The sequence below is a fragment of the Manduca sexta genome, chromosome 27 (genome assembly GCF_014839805.1).
Source record: "Manduca sexta isolate Smith_Timp_Sample1 chromosome 27, JHU_Msex_v1.0, whole genome shotgun sequence".
NCBI lineage: Eukaryota > Metazoa > Arthropoda > Insecta > Lepidoptera > Sphingidae > Manduca > Manduca sexta.
Window position 1 is genome coordinate 20,049,071 of NC_051141.1, and position 24,146 is coordinate 20,073,216.

The 24,146-nt window shown below is 36.8% G+C and overlaps 3 protein-coding genes and 1 non-coding gene across 5 annotated transcripts in view; 2 read left to right on the top strand and 2 right to left on the bottom strand.

Moving 5' to 3' along the window:
* The window catches only part of LOC115441433 (dipeptidase 1), a 221,398-nt gene that overhangs the window by 146,794 nt on the left and 50,458 nt on the right, over positions 1-24,146 (top strand). The gene's annotated exons all lie outside the window — the stretch shown is intronic.
* On the bottom strand, positions 6,908-16,622 carry LOC115441435 (actin). Its single transcript, XM_030166220.1, has 4 exons — positions 16,086-16,622; positions 15,631-15,814; positions 7,594-8,156; positions 6,908-7,132 (listed from the first exon to the last, which is right to left on the bottom strand). Exons 1-4 carry the CDS (start codon positions 16,246-16,248, stop codon positions 6,933-6,935), a joined length of 1,110 nt encoding a protein of 369 aa, XP_030022080.1. The 5' UTR covers positions 16,249-16,622; the 3' UTR covers positions 6,908-6,932.
* Trnas-cga lies at positions 15,168-15,249 on the top strand. The gene has a single exon. It is a non-coding gene; the product is annotated as a tRNA-Ser (tRNA).
* Positions 17,063-23,857, bottom strand: LOC115441434 (actin-85C-like). The gene is made up of 4 exons (XM_030166219.1): positions 23,445-23,857; positions 19,815-20,045; positions 18,459-18,750; positions 17,063-17,644 (listed from the first exon to the last, which is right to left on the bottom strand). The coding sequence occupies exons 1-4, from the start codon at positions 23,555-23,557 to the stop codon at positions 17,150-17,152; spliced, it is 1,131 nt and encodes a 376-aa protein (XP_030022079.1). The 5' UTR covers positions 23,558-23,857; the 3' UTR covers positions 17,063-17,149.

Consider the following 24,146-nt stretch of genomic DNA (forward strand, 5'->3'; position numbering starts at 1 on the left):
TTTCAATACGGAAATTGAAACTTGACACACTTTTTATTATATAGCTGCATTTATTTAGAATATTGATTTAATTTAATAAAAATTATTTTCTTTTTTTCTTTATCTTAATTATAATCTGTAAATGTGAAGAAAAGAAAATTATATCTCTTTTACGCTCATTACGCACACATTATAAGATTTGGCATCATTAAATTAATTATAATTAAAAGGACTGTAGAAAAATAATAATTATATATAATATTTGTTAGAAGTATATTAAATTCGATTGTAAAATTTCGACCACTGTACGACCATTATTAGTATATAACTGAGTAGGTTTCTACAATATATACAAAAGTTTATGAGTAATGCTTTTATATACAGCAAGTGACGTCTCTGCACCTGATAATAAGTGCAGTATAGTGCAAAAGACACAATTATGCCGGCCTGTTTAAAACCGAATACACACAGGCTGATCCCGGAACGCGACACATGTGGATCAATGAGGCAGGTTTTTTACCAAATCAAAATAAAATATTAAACCATGTGCACGCATACTGTCATTTACAGCAGTTTCGAAGGATCCATATACCCTGATTCATACCGGCTTTCCTTTCGTAATTTATGTAAAATCTAATTATCAGGAAGCGGCGATAGCCTAGTTGGTTGTGGAACGGACTGCCGAGACGAATGTCCGCAGATTCAAATCCCAAGGGCACACACCTCTGACTTTTCTGAAATTATGTGTGTATTCTGTGTGAATTATCGCTTGCTTTAACGGTGAAGGAAAACATCGTGAGGAAACCTACACACCTTAGAAGTTCTCTGTAGGAATTTCGAAGGTGTCTGAAGTCTACCAGTCCGCACTAGGCCAGCGTGGTGGACTAAGGCCTAATCCCTCTCAGTAGGAGGCCCGTGCCCAACAGTGGGACAGTATATAATACAGGGCTGATATTTATATATCATTAGAACGATTTGCAGACCGCATTTATGCATATAATTAATACGTATATGTTATATTGAGTTCCTTTTCAGAATAATTCACCCTTCGCCAGTGATTTACAGACAGTATATAATTATAATAATCTAGACGCTTCAAAACTGAAGTCACAGTGACGCGAGTGTAGCGGTAATAAAATTAAAACCCGTTGAAATCTATTTCTACAACTTGCGTTAAACCCAGTCTAGAGCATGAAATGTTAGCAGGCAATCTAAGTTTCCTTGTCAAGGCACTGGTGCAGATTAAGGACAGCATCCCTTTGTCGTCCTGAGGATTGGCGCGCACTTGCTGCTACGACAGCGAACTGTATCAAGACTTGGGATAAATTATTTAGCTATTTAATGTATATTTTAGGGTACATTTTTTTAAACTACTAGGAAAATAGCGGTTTAGTATAATTTTTTACTCTAGAAGGTTTCTCCATAGACCCATAATCGCAATGTTTTTGTAATTTTTTTTTTTATTTCCAATTTTTTCTACATTGTGTTTTTCCGAGCTTCCAATTCTAACTTGGTTCCTACGAGGGCTAGTGTGCCTAACCTTGAGGTTATGTTCAGCATAGGAAAAATTCATAGTAAAATTTCAAGCAATATATCAAACAGGTCGTTCGGACATTGCTTTGGGTTATGTGTAACATATAAAGTAATTCTGTAGTCATATTACTTGCTGGCAAGATAATATTCGATATTGTTACGCGCCGCTATCCTACTCGATGACATCGGGCGTTACCAGGAGTATTCGGCCGCGCGGTCAGGTTGGCAGAAGAGAAGATATGTCAAGCGACGACTATTCTATTATTTTCTCTGGTTGGACGTTGTCAAAAAATGTCTAAAATTGTTAGTCCATTGAAAAGTTACATTTGGGGTTGCGTTTTTTAGAGGACGCAATTTTATTTTTTTGAAGTGTAGGGGGGTCAGTGTAAAGCTAAAACCAAGTTTGTGGGGTCGCCACCCTTGTCCCACGGCCGCCATCTTGAAAATAGGGGTTGAAATGGTTTTTACGATGTATCTCTGAAGCAATTGCTTCATCTGTGCCAAGGCGATTCAGGATCCAAGTAATTCGCGTACAAGCCGACAACCGCGGGTTTGTGTTGTATGTAATGAGAGTACAAAAAAAAGTATTATGAACCTTATAAACACACGTTCTGATCACGTTGCAATGGACATTGCTTAACATTGAATTTCTTAACATTTTCGCTTATAACTTTTTTATTTATAGTTCTACGACAAAAAGTTACTGGACCAAAGTTGTAGAGAATTTAATTTGCAACAAAAATGTTTATAATTTTTTTTTTGTCTGATAAATAGTTTAAGAAATACATCATAAAAACCATTTCAACCCCTATTTTCAAGATGGCGGCCGTGGGACAAGGGTGGCGACCCCACAAACTTGGTTTTAGCTTAACACTGACCCCCCCTACACTTCAAAAAAATAAAATTGCGTCCTCTAAAAAATGCAAGGTAAGGCCTAAAAAATGTAACATTTCAATGGACTATGTATTCTGTAATTATTTTTGCTAATATAATGTTTACTGTGAAAAGAGCGTTTAACAATATATTTTGAGGTTGGTTGTAAGTAACCATACATATTATTGTAAAAAAACTATGATTGATTCCCAGTTTTTAGCCGTCAGAAAAATCCCAGGTCAATATTAAACTGCACTACATTTGCTATAAAGTTCACATTTCTTTGCCAGAGTAAATCGACGTACATGTCTAACAATGTAATTTCTCAAATTAAACTCTAAATCTAAACATAAGGTCCGTAAAGTCTATTTTGAAATTTATTACGACCCGGTCGCCCTCCGGTTGCCCTTGCGTCGCGGTCGCTCGTTACGTGCTGTCTAGATCAGACGCGGGGCAACTACTTGATACTTTCTCATTTGTAATTCACTCTAAACACGCGCATAAGAGATTATATTTTTTACAGTTGTGACGAGATTTTTTAAGTCGTTTCTTGTAACCAGACCTTAGCATTGTTATTCCACTGGACTTCATTGTGACTTAATATATCTACTAATAGGAGAGGTGAAGTCTCTTGACGGTCTTATCGTCTTCTTATAATGTAATACCTTAGTTGTGACTATTACTAAAATTAGAAATGATAAAATAAATCATACAAAAGACGTAGTTTTAGTCAATTTTCATGTAATTGACTGTGATTTTCATGAAGACGGTGTTTTTGTCTCGACATTATATCCCACATTTGTATATAAACCAGAAAGTCAATTTCAATCCTATTATGTCTTGAATCTTTATTCACTACATACCAGAGCATGCAAGCATCTAAAAATAAATAAAAATTCGTCATCAAGGTATTTCAATTACAAAATGTAGTGCTACGTAACGTGTCGTGTATAGATACGAAAAAATCCCTCCACATACAACAGTGAAGTGGTGGCTGGTGTCCACTCGGGCGATATCGTGTCCACTCGTACAAAACGCGACGCTATCTATTAGCGCTTGCACTGGATCGCGTGAAACACAAATCACAATGGAATTTTGAGCTGGAATACGTGGCTGTACGTTTATAGATATAATATTGTTAGGAGGTGAAATAAAATATGTTGCCTGATTAGAGAAGTGGCATCACTATGATTAGGATTATGGTCCTGTATACCATTTTCAAACAAGGTAACCAATATTACGTTTTTCAACGCTATAATACAGTATTATAGCTATAAATGGTGCATCCTCCCCAAAAATGCTTGAGTGTGTGTGTGTGTTTGTGTATGTATTACAGTGGCGAAGCGTCCATACAAGCCGATTCCCACCGGCTTCCCTTTTAGGTTTTCGGTGATACTAAACAATATATTTAATAGGTATATTTAAATTTAAAACATATCAGACAATGGACAATAATTATAATAGCTTTAATTATTAATTAATCATAACTTAATAATGACATCTATCGGCCATTAGCCCGTTGTTTATTAAATTGAATCGATATCGATTACTTATTTTACATAACATTAGATGGCGCACCTTGTATTTAGTTCCCCAGAAATTCCGTTACCAAAGTGAAATTATGACGCCACAGGCGCAAGGTAACCCGCTGTCAAGCGGCTTAATGTCGTAGTATGTTTTTTAACATAGATGGCAGCACTTTCTATGACTTTCTATGCCAGTGTTTGTCGAAATCACGCGGAAGATATGGGCAAAGGTAACCCGAGCTAGTTCGGCTTCACGTTAACCGACTTTGTATAGTTGTCGCTTTTTACGTCCTTCAAACGTCATAATTTATTATACTACTAAGTTGCGGTGTTTGTAAATTGTCATATTCATTTTATTTTTTGATAGTTCTGTGATATTTAGTTACCAGGGCTTTGTTTATTTAGAAACTACAAATAAAAGTGTATTATAATGGAAATAACTAACTACTTTGTGATCAGTTAATGTCTACCTTTACGTAAGTATATTATTAGTATGTGATTTCACATATTAGTATTTAGATGGTTAAATATTTGAAGTACTTAGGAAAGTTTTTGATTTCAGACACAAAATGTTTGTTAGAAGAAAATAAATATTATATTTTACTGAATTTAAAATATCACCACGATACAAGCAAAAATTAACGAATAACCTTTCTTGATTATTTAAATTGATAATTATATAAGTTTATCATGTAGGTGCATTTAAACTGTTGGTCTGTTTGGCGATCGTGATACCTATTTCTATAAGGAAAAATTACATTTACTTACAGTTTATTTTGAAAATAAACAGATAATCATAGGTAAGTAGTGTGGTTATAATTTGAATACTTACTTTTGTTTGCTGTTATAACAAATTAATACGTAAGTACTTATATTTGTGATTAATGGAAGGAGAATTATTTACGTTTATTGTTCGATTTTATAGATGTTTCAATTATTTACGCAAAATAGGTAATTTTGTAGGCATGTCAATGTTTGTCGATTTCGATTCAAGACTAATTCGTTGTTTTCGTTTTTGTTTTCCAATAAATTGCCCCCAATATCTTAACTGACGCCAATTTTTTTTACACCGGGTCACCTTTTGAAAAATTTCACCCTTCGCCACTGATGTATTATGAAGAGAAAACATAAAAGTGCTTAACCAAACCATCCTGTCGCTACGCCGTTACTCAAATGTAATTTCACAGTGGTCTGTAAATAGGACTATTTTTGTTTAGACAGTGTCTTAACAAAAATAGTTCTTCTGCTCCGTCCCGCTACGCGACTACTACAGCGCTACGAGCTACGAACACGCTACGTCGATCATACGTGCATGCAGGATCGCCGTTCGTTCTTTGACCTGTTTTATGTTTCCTATACCTGCGTCTATTTCCTGCTGAGCACGTGCTTTCTACTAAAGAATTCAAGTCTCCGTCCACGACACTGGCCTAGCACGTTTGAGTATACTCCATTTATATTCAAAGACATTCTCGTAGTAACTTTAAACTACAGATTAACAATAAATATCTAAGAGTCGCATGTTCTATAATTGAATGAGCTCATTTCATCCATATGTACAATACCTGCTATGGCATACTATAAGATTCCAGTAACAAGCACGACACAGGAGCATTTACTATTCGTGCCCTGGATCGGTCCAGCCCGGGGTAACCGTCAGTGCGCATGAATAATGCACAGACGGACCTAGACGCAGACCTTTCAATTATGCGAGTAAACGACCCCAAGAAATTAAAAGGCTCTGATGTATGAACACGCGCGTGCTCTCAACTTTGTTTAACGTCTTTGTTCTATTTTAAGAAGGTTTAAGGAGCCTGTCTACGTAACCGGGTCGTAACATGACCGTGATATGAACGTATCAGGCACGGAAAATAAACACGACACTGGTTACTATGCTCACTATAATGTATTAACAGCGTACCACACCCGTGCAAAACGGTTTCGCAACGTCGCGTGCCATGCACGGAGCTTTTCGGCATCAAATTCTTCTCGGTTGTTGGTCGGTGACGGAACATTGTAGTGGGCATATTCTCATACTTTCCATTAAAAATTTAATACTTTTACCTGCCACGTTCCTAGCACGGTCATAGTATGAAAGGATGTAAACACACTCCATTATCGTAGTTCTACGTCATTGGTAAGAGTATCGCCACGATGAGCCACTAAGAATGACAATTTCAGGTTCCAAAAATTTGTTTTTATGGTTAAATAATGAAGGTCATCAGATTTTAATTACCTTGGGAGAAATTGACGCTAACATTAGTTTAATCTGCGATCACCTTTAATTTGTATATTTGTGACACGGGCACCTGTGAAATCAACCAACCATTCATTTTATTTTGGCAGCTTTAGTTTGTGATGTCCTTTAGCCTCACCGATTTGATATCTTATAGCAATCGATTTGTCTATAAAGACGTTTTGATCGATTTAAGACTGATATATATTTTTCATTTTATATTATACCCAAGCGTTTAAATACCTATATTTCATATATTTAAAGTAAACCATTTATGTAAATCTTCATTACACTATCTATTGGCTTAATAAATTATAAGATTAAGTCGCTTCACTATTAAAAACAAAAAAAGCAGCATACATGAAGTATTATTTTTTTTTCTCTAGGATTGTGTAACGACAAATATTTAGTTTTTAGGTATGCTTATATCATAAGTAAAATAATCGATTCAACGAAACATAGTACTTGAATCGATATTCGGCAAACTTAAAATTATTTCTAGTCTCTAATTCGAGATTAGACACTATGGTAAATTCTAAGATGGTACGCCCACAAAATTTGATGCCTCAGTGTGATCAACACTATATACCATTAGAATGTTGAATCTATTTAGTATGAAACGTACTTCAGTCAATATTTTGGCATGCTATTGTATTGCCAACCTGATCGGCAGTTATAGCCTGGCTAGATAAAATATCTACGTTTCGTAAGGCCAGCGGTTATCAGTTCCCAATAGATAATAATCTACTAATAAAATAAGGAAACTTCTAAACTTCATGTAATCAAAATCAAAGGAACCGGTTCCTAACAATCCTGGCCCCGTGGTCTTCATATTGTCTTTTATGAACCCACATCTTCTTGGAGTCGGCCATCCCGGCAAACGTTGCGCCCCCGAGCCAAGACACCGCGTACGATTCGGGAGAAGTGAGGACATTGACCGGTCGGTTAATGATATCCTCGACTTCTAATGCCAAGCGCTTAAATAATCCTGGAAGGAAAACATGATTAATATTTATCATTGTGAAGCGTCCATACAATCCGATTCCTACCGGCTTCCCTTTTAGGCTTATTTAATTTTGCGTTCGTTTTTGTTTTCTGTTAAATTTGCAGCGATATGTTAACTATGGTAATTTTTTTCCTCGGGCTACCTTTTGGAAAATCTCGCTCTTCACCACTGATATTTATCATTTTCCAGCTGTCATCCCACTCTGATGTAGAGTCGGCACAACATTTTTTTAACCAAATCGCGGAAACGATTTGGATTTGTTTTTACTCTAGAGAATTCCAACCCGGTAAAACGAAATTAGAAAACACCTACACTGGATTTCGCAATCTATAACCCATTACATTAAGAAGCCAACAAATGCACAATAAGCAGATGTTTATTAATTATAAATGACATTACAAATTTTATCTAAGACTAATATGAAAATCGAAAATTTTACTAACCTGGAGTAGGCGCCAGTCCTCCGCAAGGTACAATAGCATCAAACATTTCAGGCCTCAGTTCCGAATCACACTTCATAGCAGCCATCACCACACCCTCCTGCAGTGGGAGAAAACCCGATTTCCGACCCATGACCAGATCAGGTTGAAACATCAACTCTGCAGCCAAGAAAGCCTCCTGACAGACATGAATCTCCTCCCCACTCGGAAGTGGGTAGGCCTTCTTATAATCCCTTCTCGACATCGAAGCATCCTCTGTGACGTACATACAGTCTCTCTTTATTCCCTCTATAATAGATGGAGTATGGACTCCTAGTTCCAACTTTCTTTCCGCCAACTGATGTTCAATGAAGTCTGAAATCTGCGCTCCTGCTAGACCGGTCTGGATATGAGCGTAAGACAAGAGACCGCCTTCGTACACTGGGTTTATGTCTGTGGTGTCGTAACCAAGGTCTACTGAAATGCCGGTAGTGTACCCTGAGCCGTAGAGGGACAGGACGCTTTGAGACTGAACGCAGAGGGCGGGCGCGTTAAGAGTCTCGAAGAACACTTCGCAGCATTTGATCCTGAAAACAACGGGTATGTAATTAAAAATATTGGTTTTGATCAGTAACGATTTAGAATAGGAATAAGCTTAATATCATTTCCATCTTCTATGTTCATAATTCGCTATCTGTCAAATATATATAACGGTACATGGAGCATACCAACCTTCCGCCGCCAAACAAACTTACTAACAGAATAGGCAATAAGGATCCAATCTGCATTGGACCAGCAAGAATTACTATCCGAACCCTCCACGCTCCTATTAAGGAGAAGATACCATTGCACAGTTCTGGAACTCTAAAGCTGATTATAAAGAATAGACAAGATATCTTTATATCTTGTGTTAAGCATACGTTACTCAAAATACCAACGATATTTAAGCATGAAATTCAAAGATATATCCATGCAAAATGAAGACACTAAAAAAATTATCGAGAATCTAACTGAAACCAACGCAAATAACATGCAAAGTACAAACTTTTTAAGTCCCGAGCGAAATGGAGTGCAAAAGTTTCCTGTGACGTATTTAGTTATGTTTTTGCATTGAGTTTCGTTGACTGTACTTCTCACATACTTATACATATAGCGTAACATCTTTTCCCCGTGTCAGGGGTAGGCAGAGGCGTAACATTTCATCGCGATAGTCGTACTGTGTGTGAAACATATCAGTTGTGTTTTTGGATTGGGTTTAATTGACTCTACTTCTTACATACATACATATATGTATATAGCATTACACCTTTTCCCCTTTTTAGGGGTAGGCAGAGATGTAACACCACAGCGCAATAGTTATAGTATGATCGAAATATATCAGTTGTGTTTTTGCGTTAGGTTTGTTTGAATCTACTTCTTACATACATATATATAGCATCACACCTTTTCCCCTTTTCAGGGGTAAGCAGAGGTGTAACATTTGAGGGCGATAGTCGTACTGCGTGCGAAACACATTAGTTGTGTTTTTGTGTTGGGTTTAGTGGACTCTACTTCTTACATACATACATACATATAGCATCACACCTTTTCCCCTTTTCAGGGGTAGGCAGAGGTGTTACACCACAGCGCGCTAGTTGTACTGTGAGCCAAATATATCAGTTGTGTTTTTGCGTTAGGTTTCCTCGAATCTACTTCTTACATAAATATATATAGCATCACACCTTTTCCCCGTGTCAGCGGTAGGCAGAGGCGTATAATTTCATCGCGATAGTCGTACTGCGTGCGAAACACATCAGTTGTGTTCTTGCGTTGGGTTTAGTTGACTCCACTTTTTACATACATACATATATGTAGCATCACACCTTTTACCCTTTTCAGGGGTAGGCAGAGGTGTTACACCACAGCGCGATAGTTGTACTGTGAGCCAAATATATCAGTTGTGTTTTTGCGTTAGGTTTGCTTGAATCTACTTCTTACATACATATATATAGCATCACACCTTTTCCCCTTTTCAGGGGTAGGCAAAGGTGTAACATTTCAGCGCGATAGTCGTACTGCGAGCGAAACACATTAGTTGTGTTTTTGCGTTGGGTTTAGTTGACTCTACTTCTTACATACATACATATATATAGCATCACATCTTTTCCCCTTTTCAGGGGTAGGCAGAAGTGTAACACCACAGCGCGATAGTTGTACTGTGAGCCAAATAATATCAGTTGTGTTTTTGCGTTAGGTTTACTTGAATCTACTTCTTATATACATATATATAGCATCACAACTTTTCCCCTTTTCAGTGGTACTCAGAGGTGTAACTCCTCAGCGCGATAGTCGTATCGTGAGCGAAACACAATTATGCCATTGAGACGGTCTATTTTTTTACTAACACAAAAAGCAAAAATAAAAATAATTTTAACAAAAATTAAACCGCCTTCAAAAACCACTCAAAACCAAAAATAATTTCACATACAAGTATATATTGGATACCAATTTTGGAGTCGGTGCCTAATTAAAATTGCTAGTTAAGCTAGATAAATACATTAACGAATATACGAAAACAATGTGTTGCCAGCGTACAAAGTCAGCAAGTCAGATCGTCACCGGAGATAAACACATCGCCGCAGCACAGCAAATGGAAGCTATTAAGGAAATATTTAAATTTGTGAACTGTACACTACCCAAATTCTTCCCCTGTTACATATAGCTGGTCAAATGTGGGTGTATTACACTCCCTGCCTCGAAAAAAGAGGAAATAAAAAGATGAAACACCATACATGTGCTTGGTATTACACCTTTCACTGTGTATGTTGTAGTTCACGCAAACCTACTCCTTTTAATTGATTTGAAAGAAATTTAGCTCATAGATGGACTATGCAACAAATAGCAATTTTAATTAGGCACCGACTCCAAAATTGGTATCCAATATATACTTGTATGTGAAATTATTTTTTGGTTCTGAGTGGTTTTTGAAGGCGGTTTAATTTTTTGTTAAAATTATTTTTATTACTCTCTTGTTATTACGTCATCCCGGCGTCACAGCTAAATAAAACAAAATATTTCATAACAAAAAAAATTACCGAGTTTTCTGTACGCGGAAGGTCCGTCACAGATCTTTTGGCCTCGTGTCATCCCCATCAATTCTACTAAGCCCCACACCCGAGTGGCCTCTAAAGTGACCACAAACGAATCCGTGATCCCCATGACATGACCATTTATGCGAGCAGACAAGTGTATAATTACCAAGCCGCCCGGGGCACGGCTTTATACACCTCCCCCCTCCCGCAGCTGTTCCCCCTTCCCTTTTCGTCCCTTCACGGTCCGCTGGCATCGGATCGACGTGACGTTTGAACTATGATTATACTTGACGCTGACGACCTATACACATTTGTGATATGGTAACGTAAACTGTGAATTCGATATATATTACATGTTGCATGTTACCCTACATTTAAAAGATTCCGGTAAATAGATGTAGGAACGGCACCCGGGCTTCGAATTACAAATCCGAGCGCTTTTAATTCTTCACCTCGCATTTCCCATCACATAGGCTTTACGTTTTACAATTTCGAACATTTACTGGAACAAAATGTAATACTCTTTTGGTAACACATATAAACAGGGGTAACAACATCCGCTTGTAATACGTTTCAAATTAAACTAATAACTAAAGCCACGCCTCTAAACCACAAACATCTTTTATAGTTTGTAAGTGCCTACCGTTCCGTCTCCAATTCGATTCTGCTCACGTACTATTTGTGCCAATAAACATTGGACCAAACAACGCACCGTGCCGGACGGTATTTTATTATTTAACTTGCCTTATATCCGCTGGTTATTTGAAGAATTGGATTTACCGTTTGTGGTGCGATCAGATTTATAAAATGAATTCCTGGCGGGAAGGTATCAGCTGGGCTGGAGACATAATATCTACTAGAATCAACGCTGATAGAACGCAACAAATGTATGGAAATGCCATATCGTAACGATAGAGTTATCGATAGAATATGTCATTCCTATTGCTAGTGGTAGGATATATTTTATATCCACCCATATAAGCGACCACTGTACACAAGTTGTTAAAACCTATCATAGTGGCGTACGTAAGTGTGTCGTGTTCCGAGATCAGCCTGTGTATATCTTGTCCGAACTGGCCGGCGTAATTGTATCAAAGGACTGAGACTGAGACTGTCAAAGGTAATCATCTCTTGTCAGTCGACATTCTGGTGGATGCCACTTCGCCTACCATCAGGTGCAGACACTTTGCCGTGCCCTAGTAAAAAAAAAGTGATTTTTTCTGATCCATGAGTGTAAAAATTTCAGAAAACAATGTCTACGACCACTAGTATGTCTTCCAACTGACTGGAGATAGCACTAAACCATAGCGACTCGCATAAACACGCGCACTGCAACTTCTGTTAGCCAGGATACACACGCGTTTTATTCATTAGTCAGCATACATTTGATGTCCATCAATGGTTACTCAATATACAAACTCCACATCAAGCAAATTGTCTCGTGGACTTAGATAAGTGGACACGTACGACCACCATAAGGACACGGATTCGATCGCTGCATCGGGTAAAATTATATCAAGGTTTTTGCACAAATCAATCTCCAACTTTACCAAAAATAATATAAAGCTCTTTTAATAGTGTGATGAATATGTGATACTCTATCTACCCCCCGAAAAGGAAAAACGGCGTAATGATACATCAAGCAAAGTTTCCCAAACAATCCCGATGCTAATGCGCAAGACGCACACAATCAGCAATGAATGTTGAAATATCGCCGACGGTTTTTCACAGACGTTTTATTATTCAGGCCGCGTCCGCGGTCCAACGGTCCGCCGGTCCGACGGTCGAGCCGGGCCCGTCTACCGATTCAATAATCAAGTACATGTCCTTTGTTACCCGTATCTGATCATTCACCGTGACTTGCGTGTTACGAAAATAATGTTTGTGGAGATTTAGGTTTTTTCTGAAGTTACGGTCGGATGGCGTGTTGGGTTTTTTACGTGGAAAAGATACGTTTGACTTACATGTTTGTATGTATTGCACTAAAAACAAATTTCTTATCAGTATTATCACGTTATGTAATGAACAATGTTTACGTAACATATAAACCGATAGACCGAGTTCTAAGAAGTCTAAAGCCAACTAAATACATCAGAATTAATGTATCCAAGAGGCGTAGACTTAATTATAATTATTTTCCAAATATTATAAATAGGTAAAGTTTGTTGAAGAATATTTTTGGAATTATTGATTCGAGTCGATTGGAAAGGTTCGCCAGCGTTTACTAACTTAAGCATATTTTGATTTCAAGTCTCCTTTTATTCCGAACATATAAAACGCTGGCGAAACATCAAACATAACTGCAATATTTTATAGTTATAGCTTCAACAGAATATGGCAGAAACAGTTTCTTTTCTCTATAATCAGTACAACAGTGTTAGAAGGACAATAAAGTATTTATAAAATTACGCATAATTATCATTATCATAATTCTTCGTGAGTTCTGTACCTGAACTCCTTTGATATTCGTAAATAGAAACACAATTTAATTGCTTCATTCCGCTCGTTAATAGATGGCGCGATTTAAATTACAAGCTTCGTAATCTTGGCTATGAATATGTTTTGGCGGAATTCAATATAATTGTGTTTCAATATTCTTGGAGGCGAATCATTTTGGTAAAGTCTTTGCTATTCATGTGGAAAACACACTATAAATGGCCTTTGAAATCTTTTTTATTCTAGGTTCGAATTCCAGGTAGGCTAATTAAACTTAGTTACTTTTTCAGTTCCAAGAACAAACAACATGATAAGAATTTGTGCTCTATATGGCAATACGCTCAGTTCTTTTTCCATTACTATGGAACAAACATCAAATCGCTGAAGAGTGGTTCCACTAGTTGCACCTCTACCTACCTTTTCAGGGATTAGATGTGAAGGCGTGTGTAAACTCATATATACATACATTTAATAATAATATTTCACCATTTTTAGATGCACCTTCCTTGTTTATCTCTGCACCACCCTAAGGTCGACTGGTAGAAAATGCCTCTGGCAACAATGTCCGCCTGTATACTTATCTGTATATAAGTTTACAGGCGGACATAATAATATTATACAATTAGTAGAATACATTTGATTTTTTTAAATCAAATGTATTCAATTTAATCATAATAGTTACTGGCACGCCCGAACCCATTCAATTTAACATTGTTTTTTTTAGCCAACTTTAAACCCACGGAAAGTTAAATCTACGCTACACCCTATGTAAACCCCTGTTAAAACATCTTCGTTCATAGCAAAATTGTGATTTCATAGTCAGCCTTGTCGGAGGCGCAATGCAATTCTTAATTACAAAAAGAAAGATGACGTAAATCGTTACTAACAACTTTACTAACAATACAAATCGAAATAACAGAATGGGTAGTTCTCTATGAATATTAGTTAAATTATGATACTACCCTACTCGATCTTGCCTGTCCATTCTGGCGACATTTTATACACCGTGGCCCTATCTCTTCAAGTCTGTTTCATAACATGTGGTAATCTCTAAGCGCTAAATACAAGGCGACCAAATAGTAAGTAATAATAAAATATAGTAACTATTGTGCTACATTATTGTATTAGGTATTCCTTGTAAAATAGTTTTATGTAGAAATAAATAAAAATACAAAAGTCATGCTCCCGTATATGGTAAACAGAAGAGTGCATTCTGCATTAACTAGCTTATACGTTAACAGGCGAATAACAGTTATTTGGACATTTAAAACAGCCCATTAATCATATTCTTTATTACACGTGTATTATCAACTTATTAATAAACTATACTGTAATACTCTGTCTGCAGATTGTGTTGGTCACGTAGTTGTATGACGAATTGCGAGCGAATACATAGTGCCGCGAAGGCGCAGCGATCCCCACAAATCCGCTGCAGACGGGCAATGTCTTTGCATTGCCGACTGTTTTGTACACTATGGGTAAAACAACTTTATATGCAACAGCTCGTAAAATTTAGGAATCAACATTCGCATGTAGGTACAAAATTATCAATAATTTTACAGCTCGCTTTTTTTCTCGCTTTCGCTTAGTTCAAAGGCTTAGAAACGGAATGGCGTTAAAAAAATAATCTACCAAATTTGTCGCTATGTGATACCTGTATTTGAGTTCTTGTTTTACAGCTTCAATTAACAAAACTTCACTTTGATTTCTTATGTTTACGCGAATGTTAGACATTAAAATTAAAGAATTAAAATTAAAGAAAAAAATAAGGTGAAAAATCCGAAAAATTTATATTTTTCGGATTTTTCACCTTATAAACAAATCGCCAATTACGCATAATAAACACCTATACAATTTAAAAGGCCAGTAATTATTTTCTTCTCTCCAGTATTTCTTTCAAGCGAGAACACAACAATAAACACACTGCTTAAAAGGAAAAATAGACAAAGCTAGTACAAACCTAATAGGAGTCTCAAATAGATCTACCAATTCAATATCTGGACGGACAGGCTCGCCAATAGGGAACCGGGAAAGCCTTTTAATTGCCAGAGAAAGCTACACTAGTTGGGAATTTCGTTTATTTAGTTCGAAGCAGTCGTGGCCGAGTGGTTAAGGCGTCTGACTCGAAATCAGATTCCCTCTGGGAGCGAAGGTTCGAATCCTTCCGGCTGCGAAGCAACTATGCTTTTTTATTTATCAAAACCTACACAACTTAAAGTATATAGTGAAAATAAAGACATTATTGCATATAAAAGCAGTACATAGTATTTTAATTTATTTATATTTTAAATCTTAGAATTTTATATCCTTGAAAAATATATTTATGGTGTACCATTACTTTGCAAAATACTTTTTATTTCTTGTATGCACGAAGATTTTATTACTATCAATGAATTTTAGAAATAAAATGCCATTCGAATGTGTAATCTAATTCCAGTACTCTAAGCCATAATAATACTCCGGCATACACTTGTAAAATGTAGTGGCCACTTACCATCAGAACTTACACTTTGGTATACTGAAAATCACGTTCATAATGCAAAATGAGACTAACTTCTCGTCCATGGGCGTGGTGCACGCGCACCCCAGGATCACGGAGCGGTCTTCCGGAGCCACCTTCAGCTCCCGGTAGAACACGTGGTGCCAGATCCTCTCCATGTTGTCCCAATGCACAATCCTGCCATTCACCACAGGCCTGCTGAACTCCAGATCGGTTATCTTGGCGATGGCTTCGTCACCTGTATCATGAAAATTAAAGAAGTCAATAACTTTCTTAGCTGTATTTAGGGTTACCAAGTTGACAGACGATTCTATTGTGATTGGTCAACTCAAATTGGACCAGTGTACTGTGATTGAGTAAAGTAGCCTCTAAATCTGAGAAGCTAGAGTCTAGAACATGCATAAATGTATAAAAAGTATCGAAATACCGTTTACTTATTCGTAGAAAAAAAGAAATGTTTGTATCCAAACACCAGTCAATATTTAAAATTCCTGAAAACTCCTACTCACCGATATATACGTCATAATGTTGCTTCCCATAACTGCCTTGCAGATAGTTGGGCCTTCCCACTACAGTTCTAAAGATTGATACCGGGTGATTATCACAAGAGAACCCGGCCTTGATGCTGTAACTACCGTTGTCGATTACGACCACTGGTTTTTCAAACGCCATATTGATTAATTATAACATTGACAATTGATATTAATAGTTGACATTGGGTGAAGAGGTACTATATAATTATAGGCCAGTATGTAGAATTTTACAATGGAGTTACAATCTAAAAACTGAATTAAATACTCAGAAGAATGACAAAATTGTTGTTTGTTTTTATCTATACTAATACAAAAAGCTAAAAAATTAATTTGTTTTTTAAACGCGCTAGTCTTAGGAACGACTAGCTCGAACTGAAAAATTATTTTAGTCTTGGATTGCTCATTTATCGAAGCAGACTATATGTATGTTACATAGGCTACATAACATCACACCAATAAGAGCGGAGCATCAATGAAATTGTTGGTACAACGAGGAAAATTTATTTCTTTACAGAGCTTCTGTTGTGTACGCTGCGTAAATGGTTAAAGTTCCGCAACAATCATGTTTGACGGAATTGTTCCTCTTAAAAAGTTAAAAAAATAATCTTATAAAACAAAGTCCCCCGCCGCATCTGTTTGCCAGTCTGAAGGTAATAAACTGAACAACTGCCCAACGGATTTCGATGACATTTGGTATGGAGATAGTTTAAAACCCTGGGAAGGACATTGGCTACTTTTTTTATCTCGGGAAAATATATAGCGGGGCTTTTATGTCGGAAAACTCTTTCACTTTCTATCACGCGGGCGAAGCCGCAAGTGAAAGCTAGTTATATAGTGTTTCTAAACTTTACAATTTTCTTTATGGTTTGAACTTATCTTTTCATTCAAGACTAAAATAAACTAAATCCACATCTTAGTTCTACCACACGATAGATTGATAAACTAAACAACTATTCAATTAATTAATATTTATTATCCCTCCATCCATTCCATTCCAAGACATCTTAATAAAATTTCTTTCAATTGAAAGTCGGAATACATCAGAAGAACTTATAATGAACTCTTTCTGGGCCCACATCTTCATATTCCGCTTTAGTCATCCAGAAGCCTTTTAGGGAGCTCATAGAAGCCATGATAGATCCCCCAGCCCACGCAGCAAACCTTCTGGAAGTCATCGCGTCAACACCCGCTTTCATACCAGGTATTCCTTTCAACCGGGAAGCCAATTCAGCGTGCAGTCTTTCTGATAGACCCTGGAACATGCTAGAACCACCACCTAATACTACATTTTCGTAAAACATTGCTCGATAATCCATATCACATTTATTTACGCTTGAACATATGACATCCACTATGTTTGGACAGTCCAAACCTCCAAGAGAAGGTTGGAAAAGAAGTTCTGGACATTGGTAAAGTTCTTCATCTAAAAGAACGTGTTGACCATCTGGAAGATCGTAACGGGTCTTGTTCTCACCAGCGCTGACGGCTTCACTGATTTTAGCTTCGTAGTCTGGTACTATATAGCATTTTTCAGCCTGAAAAATCAAGAATTGCACTTGTTTCCCCCTCTTATATTTAACAAATTATAGAATTTACTACCATGATTATTTTTTACCTATTTATGGTAAAAAAAAGAATAAGGAATGGAAATAGGACGAAAATATTAACCTCCGGAAATATGATAATTATAATTAAGTATTCTATTGCAAAGCATAATTCGCAATCAGACATACTTGGAGAAAAAGACAATATTTTAGCCCAAAGCTATTTTAGTATCACTAAAACTCTTGTTCTTCTTTCAAGGTTCATATTATATCACGATGGTGGAAAAGTTGTTAATAGCCCAGGATCATACAAAATAGGGATAATAGAAAATTTATTTGTTATTTCAAAACAACAAACTTTACGAACACCTGTTGTTAAATCCTTAATGATTAAAAGATCGCGGTGTTAAGACTAATAAATAACAGTTTAGCAGTAGTAGAAGCACGAACTTTGTCCTTAGTTAATATTTTGGCATAAAATACCCAGTTTAATCAGTGTACACTAAGTATTTCTAATAACTTGAGTATTCAAGTTACTTGAATAGAGTAGTACCTGCATATATCAGTAAGATAACAATAAATTTTGAAAACCTGGACAAATTCGAACCAGCACGGTCACCTAAAAAGTGTTTCTTAGTTCCACTATTTTTTACGTGATATTACAGCCGATCTTCAACTTCTCCGCTTACGTAAGAAAACCACATTCAAGCAATGAATAATTGCATCTTTTCCTATCAAATGACTGTTTTAATATTTTTAACTTTCTCAACATAACTTATATTTAGAACTGCCCTTACTAACATACCTTAATCTGATCCATCAGATCTCTTTCCACCGGCGTTGTGAATGAGTACCCTGTCTCAGCCAGTAGCTTCTGGAATCGATTTGACAGCACCTCCCCTGTTAGAGAAGAGCAGACAGTCGCGTTCTTTAATGGAAATCCTTCAAAGACCGGTGCAGCGTAGGAGCAGGAGTGACCACATTCCCAAACTAGGCCTGAAGTTCTACCACTGGCGTAGAGCACTAGTATTGGGGACTTGGCTAAATAGATTCCGTTGATAGCAAATGTCTCGAAGAGTATTTCTGACATTCTTTCTCTGAAGCAAATTAAATGTATTAAGGTTAAGAGTTGAACCACCTTACTTACTTTTATAGATGCCAATGCTTGGGATAATGTTAGGATATTTGTTAGAAGTGAACTGGGTAACCGCTGAATAAATTTGAAAGAAATTTGACACACATATAGACTATATCTGGGATTGATTGAGTCTACTTTTATCCCGATAATTCGCACCCGTGGATTCTTTTTAATTTTAATCAGATTTTTAAGTGAATGATACTCACTTCGTACAAATGGTGATATGAAACGCTAATGTTTTAGGGAATTTTATAGCTTACAAGACTTTCTACGCAGTCGAAGTCGAGCAACAGCTTCATATATTTTGTATCAAACTTCACTTTGAAGCTAAACTTCCCACAGCAATATATTTCGACTGGTTGATATCAAGATAAGTGGGTGTATGTCTAGTAAAGCATATTCAGGTAAATCTGGCGTTGTGAAGATGTAAATCTGCTTTCTTTAACGTTATATGGAACTACATACCATCAGTATAGGTATAGAAACTTTACCAAAATAAAAAAGGGTTTTTGTTAGACATAATATTGTAACGTTATAATGTAATTTTCTGTATTTCTTTTCCTTTACATTTGTCGCTCTACCGTTCTCCACTTTTTTACATAATTAGGTACTGTTATTTTACTAGAGTTATTTCAATAGATTGAAAGTACTAACAATGGATCGCGTTTTCAAACGTTTGAACACAGTGAAACGGTTGGAAACATATCTTCAGCTGCAATTTGAAGTAACGAGCTCTGGTGCTATCGCTGCTTTCATATTGAAGTGAAGAATAATAGCTTTCTATTTGTAATTTAAACAATTGCTAAGTTTTGATGCTGGCTTTGGATTGTATTTTTTATATACTAATGAATTACATCATTACGAAAGACTGAATTGGTGGCTGTACCTCAGAATGCATATTGAGTGTATAATGTCCAATAATTACACTAGTTACAATGTAATTTAAATCATTACAACAATGCTGGCACAATGTAGCTTGGCAGTACATACACATTTCCTAATCAAAACAATTTTGATAGGTACTTATCCCTCCCCGGCACTAGGGGATGCAGGGCGTGCATGATCCTCGTCTCCTCTGGTGGAACATGCAACTCCTTGTAGAAGGTGTGGTGCCACAACTTCTCCAACTCCTCCCAGTCTTGCACTAAGCCAGCACTGATCGGCCATTTCAGACAAGAGAGGCCTCGCTTCTCGATGGCTTCCCGACCGCAGTATATAAGAGGGAATCCATCCACGAGTCCTGGGCGACGTAGTCTGGAGACAAAGGATTTTAGAACTACTGGGTCACTATTATAACCGCATTTTCATTGTGCAAGGATGCATCAAGTCATACTTGCGTGTCAAAACTCCCTATATTAAACTTACAGCTTGCATGATTTCGTACATTGCTCTTAACTCAACCTTTTTAACTTTAACTACTAATAAAAAATTATAAGATTTTGATCTACTTTCTAGTAAGTATTCGAAACGTAGGCTTTTGTTCATTAACGTACAACAGTAAGTAATCCAAACCATTAAAGTTATGTTATGTTTCAAAATAATTATCCACTCGCACACGAGTAACCCGAATTGTTTTAATAGCGAGTAACTTCGAAATAATTCAACGTTTGTCCAACTTTTTAATAACTCCAAGTTAGAAGTTATAAGTACACCTTATATTTACGTGAAGTGGTTGGAATTAAGATCTAATTTGAGTACAGTAAATTGATTTTTATGATAAGGAAAAATTAAGCGGCAGGCACGCAAAAACCACATCACCATCATCTCCGAAAAGATAGGCAGAGGTATAACCAGGCCAGCCACTTTTTGCCTTGTATGTTCCGTTCCATGGTATACTAAGGCGCGCTTAGAGCCAAATCTGCCACAAATTCCTGACTTCAGGCTGGTAATAAGCAGAAAAACCACATATCACTGCCCTGCATTAAAACTCAAGACCTTAGAGTGGTGGAGAGAATAGTCGTATCGCGACAAAATATACGTAGGCTACCGAGGCAATACTTACGAAAAACTATACTTAATGATTCAAATAAAACATTCGTAAGACTTAAAAAAAAGTTAAAGTAGCTTATCAGCGGTATTGCAGCAGTACGGTGTCTATAAAATAGCAGTGAGGTTCTTATTTCTATTGTCTTAAGTTGGCGCCAAGCTTCACACAATTTTTTTCCCAGCGGCCGCAGCCAAGATACCTTTCAACTCTCGTTAACACTAACCTTTGTATCGAATGACACATCCTAAGAATAGACTTATCGACAGCATAATATGTCTTTGCTATACATTTTTTCTGATTTTTATTAGCGTTAACAATTGTAAAAAGACATATCGGCTGTGGCCCTACCATCACAATAACTATTCTGGAACTGATTGTAAAATACAAATTGTTGATCATTGGCAGGCACTGAATCGTTAACCAGTTTAGTTAAATTTAAATAACGGCTTGTCTGTGCCTTAATTATAAGTCCATTAAACTCTTTTAACGCGTATATTAAATATACTATATATTTAATGAAGACAGCAGCACATTACCTGAGCATGTATCAAAATCACTATGGAAATTAAATACTAATGTGGAATAGAAATAGCATTGACGTCCAAAGCACAATGCTCGCTCGCGAAATGAGATATTGCGGTTTGTTTGTCGCGCTCGAATGTTTGACAACACTTTGTTTTTGCATCAGTATATTTCAAAGCAGATACAGTGAAATGAAATAAATTAAAAGTTGATTAAATAACTTCTAGTTTCGCTCTCCACGCGTCCTTTATTTAGTAAAACGAGCAATGAGCCATTCATTTTTGCTACCACGGTGGAGCTCGTATAGTAGACAAATTGACTCTAAACTCTTAGATGTATTTTTAATCGACTTTAAAGTAATTTAACTAGCACGATATACTTTGAAGGATATATATATTATCAGCGAGACAAATACTATCACTGTAGCGCATTGCGGAGCGTAAGCGCAAAAGCGTTGTTGTACTACTGCGTGCAAAATGATGTCGGTGAAGCGATACACCCATGGTGTGTTCGCTGTGCGTCCGCTGCGAATTTGCAGCGAGTTTGCTACGCCTTCGCTACGAATTTGCGGCGAGCTTGCTATGCCTTCGCTACGAATTTGCGGCGAGTTTGCTACGCCTTCGCTACGAATTTGCGGCGAGGTTGCTATGCCTTCGCTACGAATTTGCGGCGAGCTTGCTATGCCTTCGCTACGAATTTGCGGCGAGTTTGCCACGCCTTCGCTACGAATTTGTATCGAGTTTGCTACGCCTTCAGTACGATACCGCTTTGCTGTGAATTGGCTCCTAATTCGCCAGTATAATATGAGCCTAAATAATACAATTGTCATTTTTAATTTATTTATGCTGTATTATTTTCTTAATAACTTTTAACTGATGATAAAAAATCAATCCTTATTTACGCTAAGACAAGAAAGGCATGTGTAAAATCAGTCTGTTGCCCCCCCTTCTATTCCAAGCGACATCAGATGAGTTTGAAATCGTTTATTTCTCATTTAAGTAAAATTACAGTACATATCGCATTATATAAATTTTCATGATATTATCTATAGATTGACCCTTATTTCCCCATATTTGATTCCTTAATAAAACAGAAGCCAATAAAACGTAATAGCAGTTTAGACGTTCATTGTAATGGCCGTTAACAGAAATAGTTAATCGACTCAAAAGCTCGGCAGGTATTCCGACGGTCTGTTAGTGCTTTTGTAATAGCTTTGAGTTGAGTGCATTCAATATGTGGTTTATATGCACTATTGTAATTAAAGTTGTTTTATCATTTGATGCAATACCTCTTACGGTCGCTTTGTAAGTAACAAATTTCTTGTTACTTTGACTTTTTTTACAGTTCATAATAAACTCGCCGATAATAATTATAATCATCATCATCATCAGCCACATAAAATCCACTGCTGAACGTAAATTATATCTATACTAAAATAAACAACACAAATCACGCCTTTAACCAGAAGTGTAGGCAGAGGTACAACTAGGAAAATTAAATTTCGCCTGTGTGTTTCGTTCCATGATGTGATAGGGAGCGAGCGTATCGCCGTATCGGGCACAAATTATAAACTCCGGGCTAATACTGAGCAGAAAAACTAAATATCACTTCGCCTTAAGACCTCATAGTGGTCCCTACAGCGGACAGAATAGAACTACACCACCAAACCTATAATAAAAAACTGTTTAATTTTCTCATACTAATATGTAAATCGAAAACGAACTGGAATCATTTCAAAATAACTGGTTCACCATAGCGCAGGATCGTGATGCATGGAAGGATCTTGGGGAGGCTTTTGCCCAACATTGGGACATTATAGGCTGTTACGATACAATAGTAAATAGTCACTTTGCTCTACAAATAAAATGTGTCGATTATTGCTGCTTTCTCGATGAAGGTTATAATTATGCACGAATTGATTATACTGCCGTACACTAGATGTACAGACCACCGCATCGATAGTCCGCTTTGATGAATCACCTTCTGGGGTAAGCCAGTGTATTTTAAAGGTCGACACAATCCTGGCAATGATCGATCATCGCCAGGTGAATGACGTTCCGAAGTCAAAAATCGAAAGTCACGCCGACATAATTCTGTCGACCATCGATAATCACCTTATTGGACAATTTCAAATGTATCCTTACCTGCCAACAACAGATGGGAACTCAGCCCTCGGAAACGATTCTCCAGCAAAGCCAGCTTTAGTGGTTGATGATCCGGTGTCCACCACTACGACAGTCGCGTCACTTACCGCCATACTCACGGCCAACTAGATACAACATCTAGGTGGCCTTTGTTCACCTAAAAATCTTGACAAATATTAACTTTAAACTGACTAGACGCTTTCACCACATGAACAAGAATCTTAGACAAACGAAGATATACATATTATATTATTAACATTTATAGAAAATTATATAAAAAAATATGTAAAAGTTATAGCACTATTTACTAAAGTAGTATATAGCACACCCGGTAGAATGTACTGGAACATTTTTTATATTTAAAAACCACCTTTATATTAAGTACCTACATTCTGCAATAAAGGATTTTGTATTTCTATAACCAAATCGCGCGCGGCCTATGTCTCTCTCTCTCACTCTCAGTGAAACAACTGAACAGCAAACAAAAATAATAGCTTTGGTAAGCTTTTGAAATGTAACAATTTTCGATATATTAATTTCTTCTACCTCATAATGTATTTACATAATTGAAATCAATAAACATTTTAATTTGTGTCGTAGCAACACGTCTGTGCTTTCCATTCATTACGTTTAATGCTCGATATATACTCCCAGACGCCACGAGAACTAAGACGTGTCGCCTCTCAGGGGTAATCAACCACC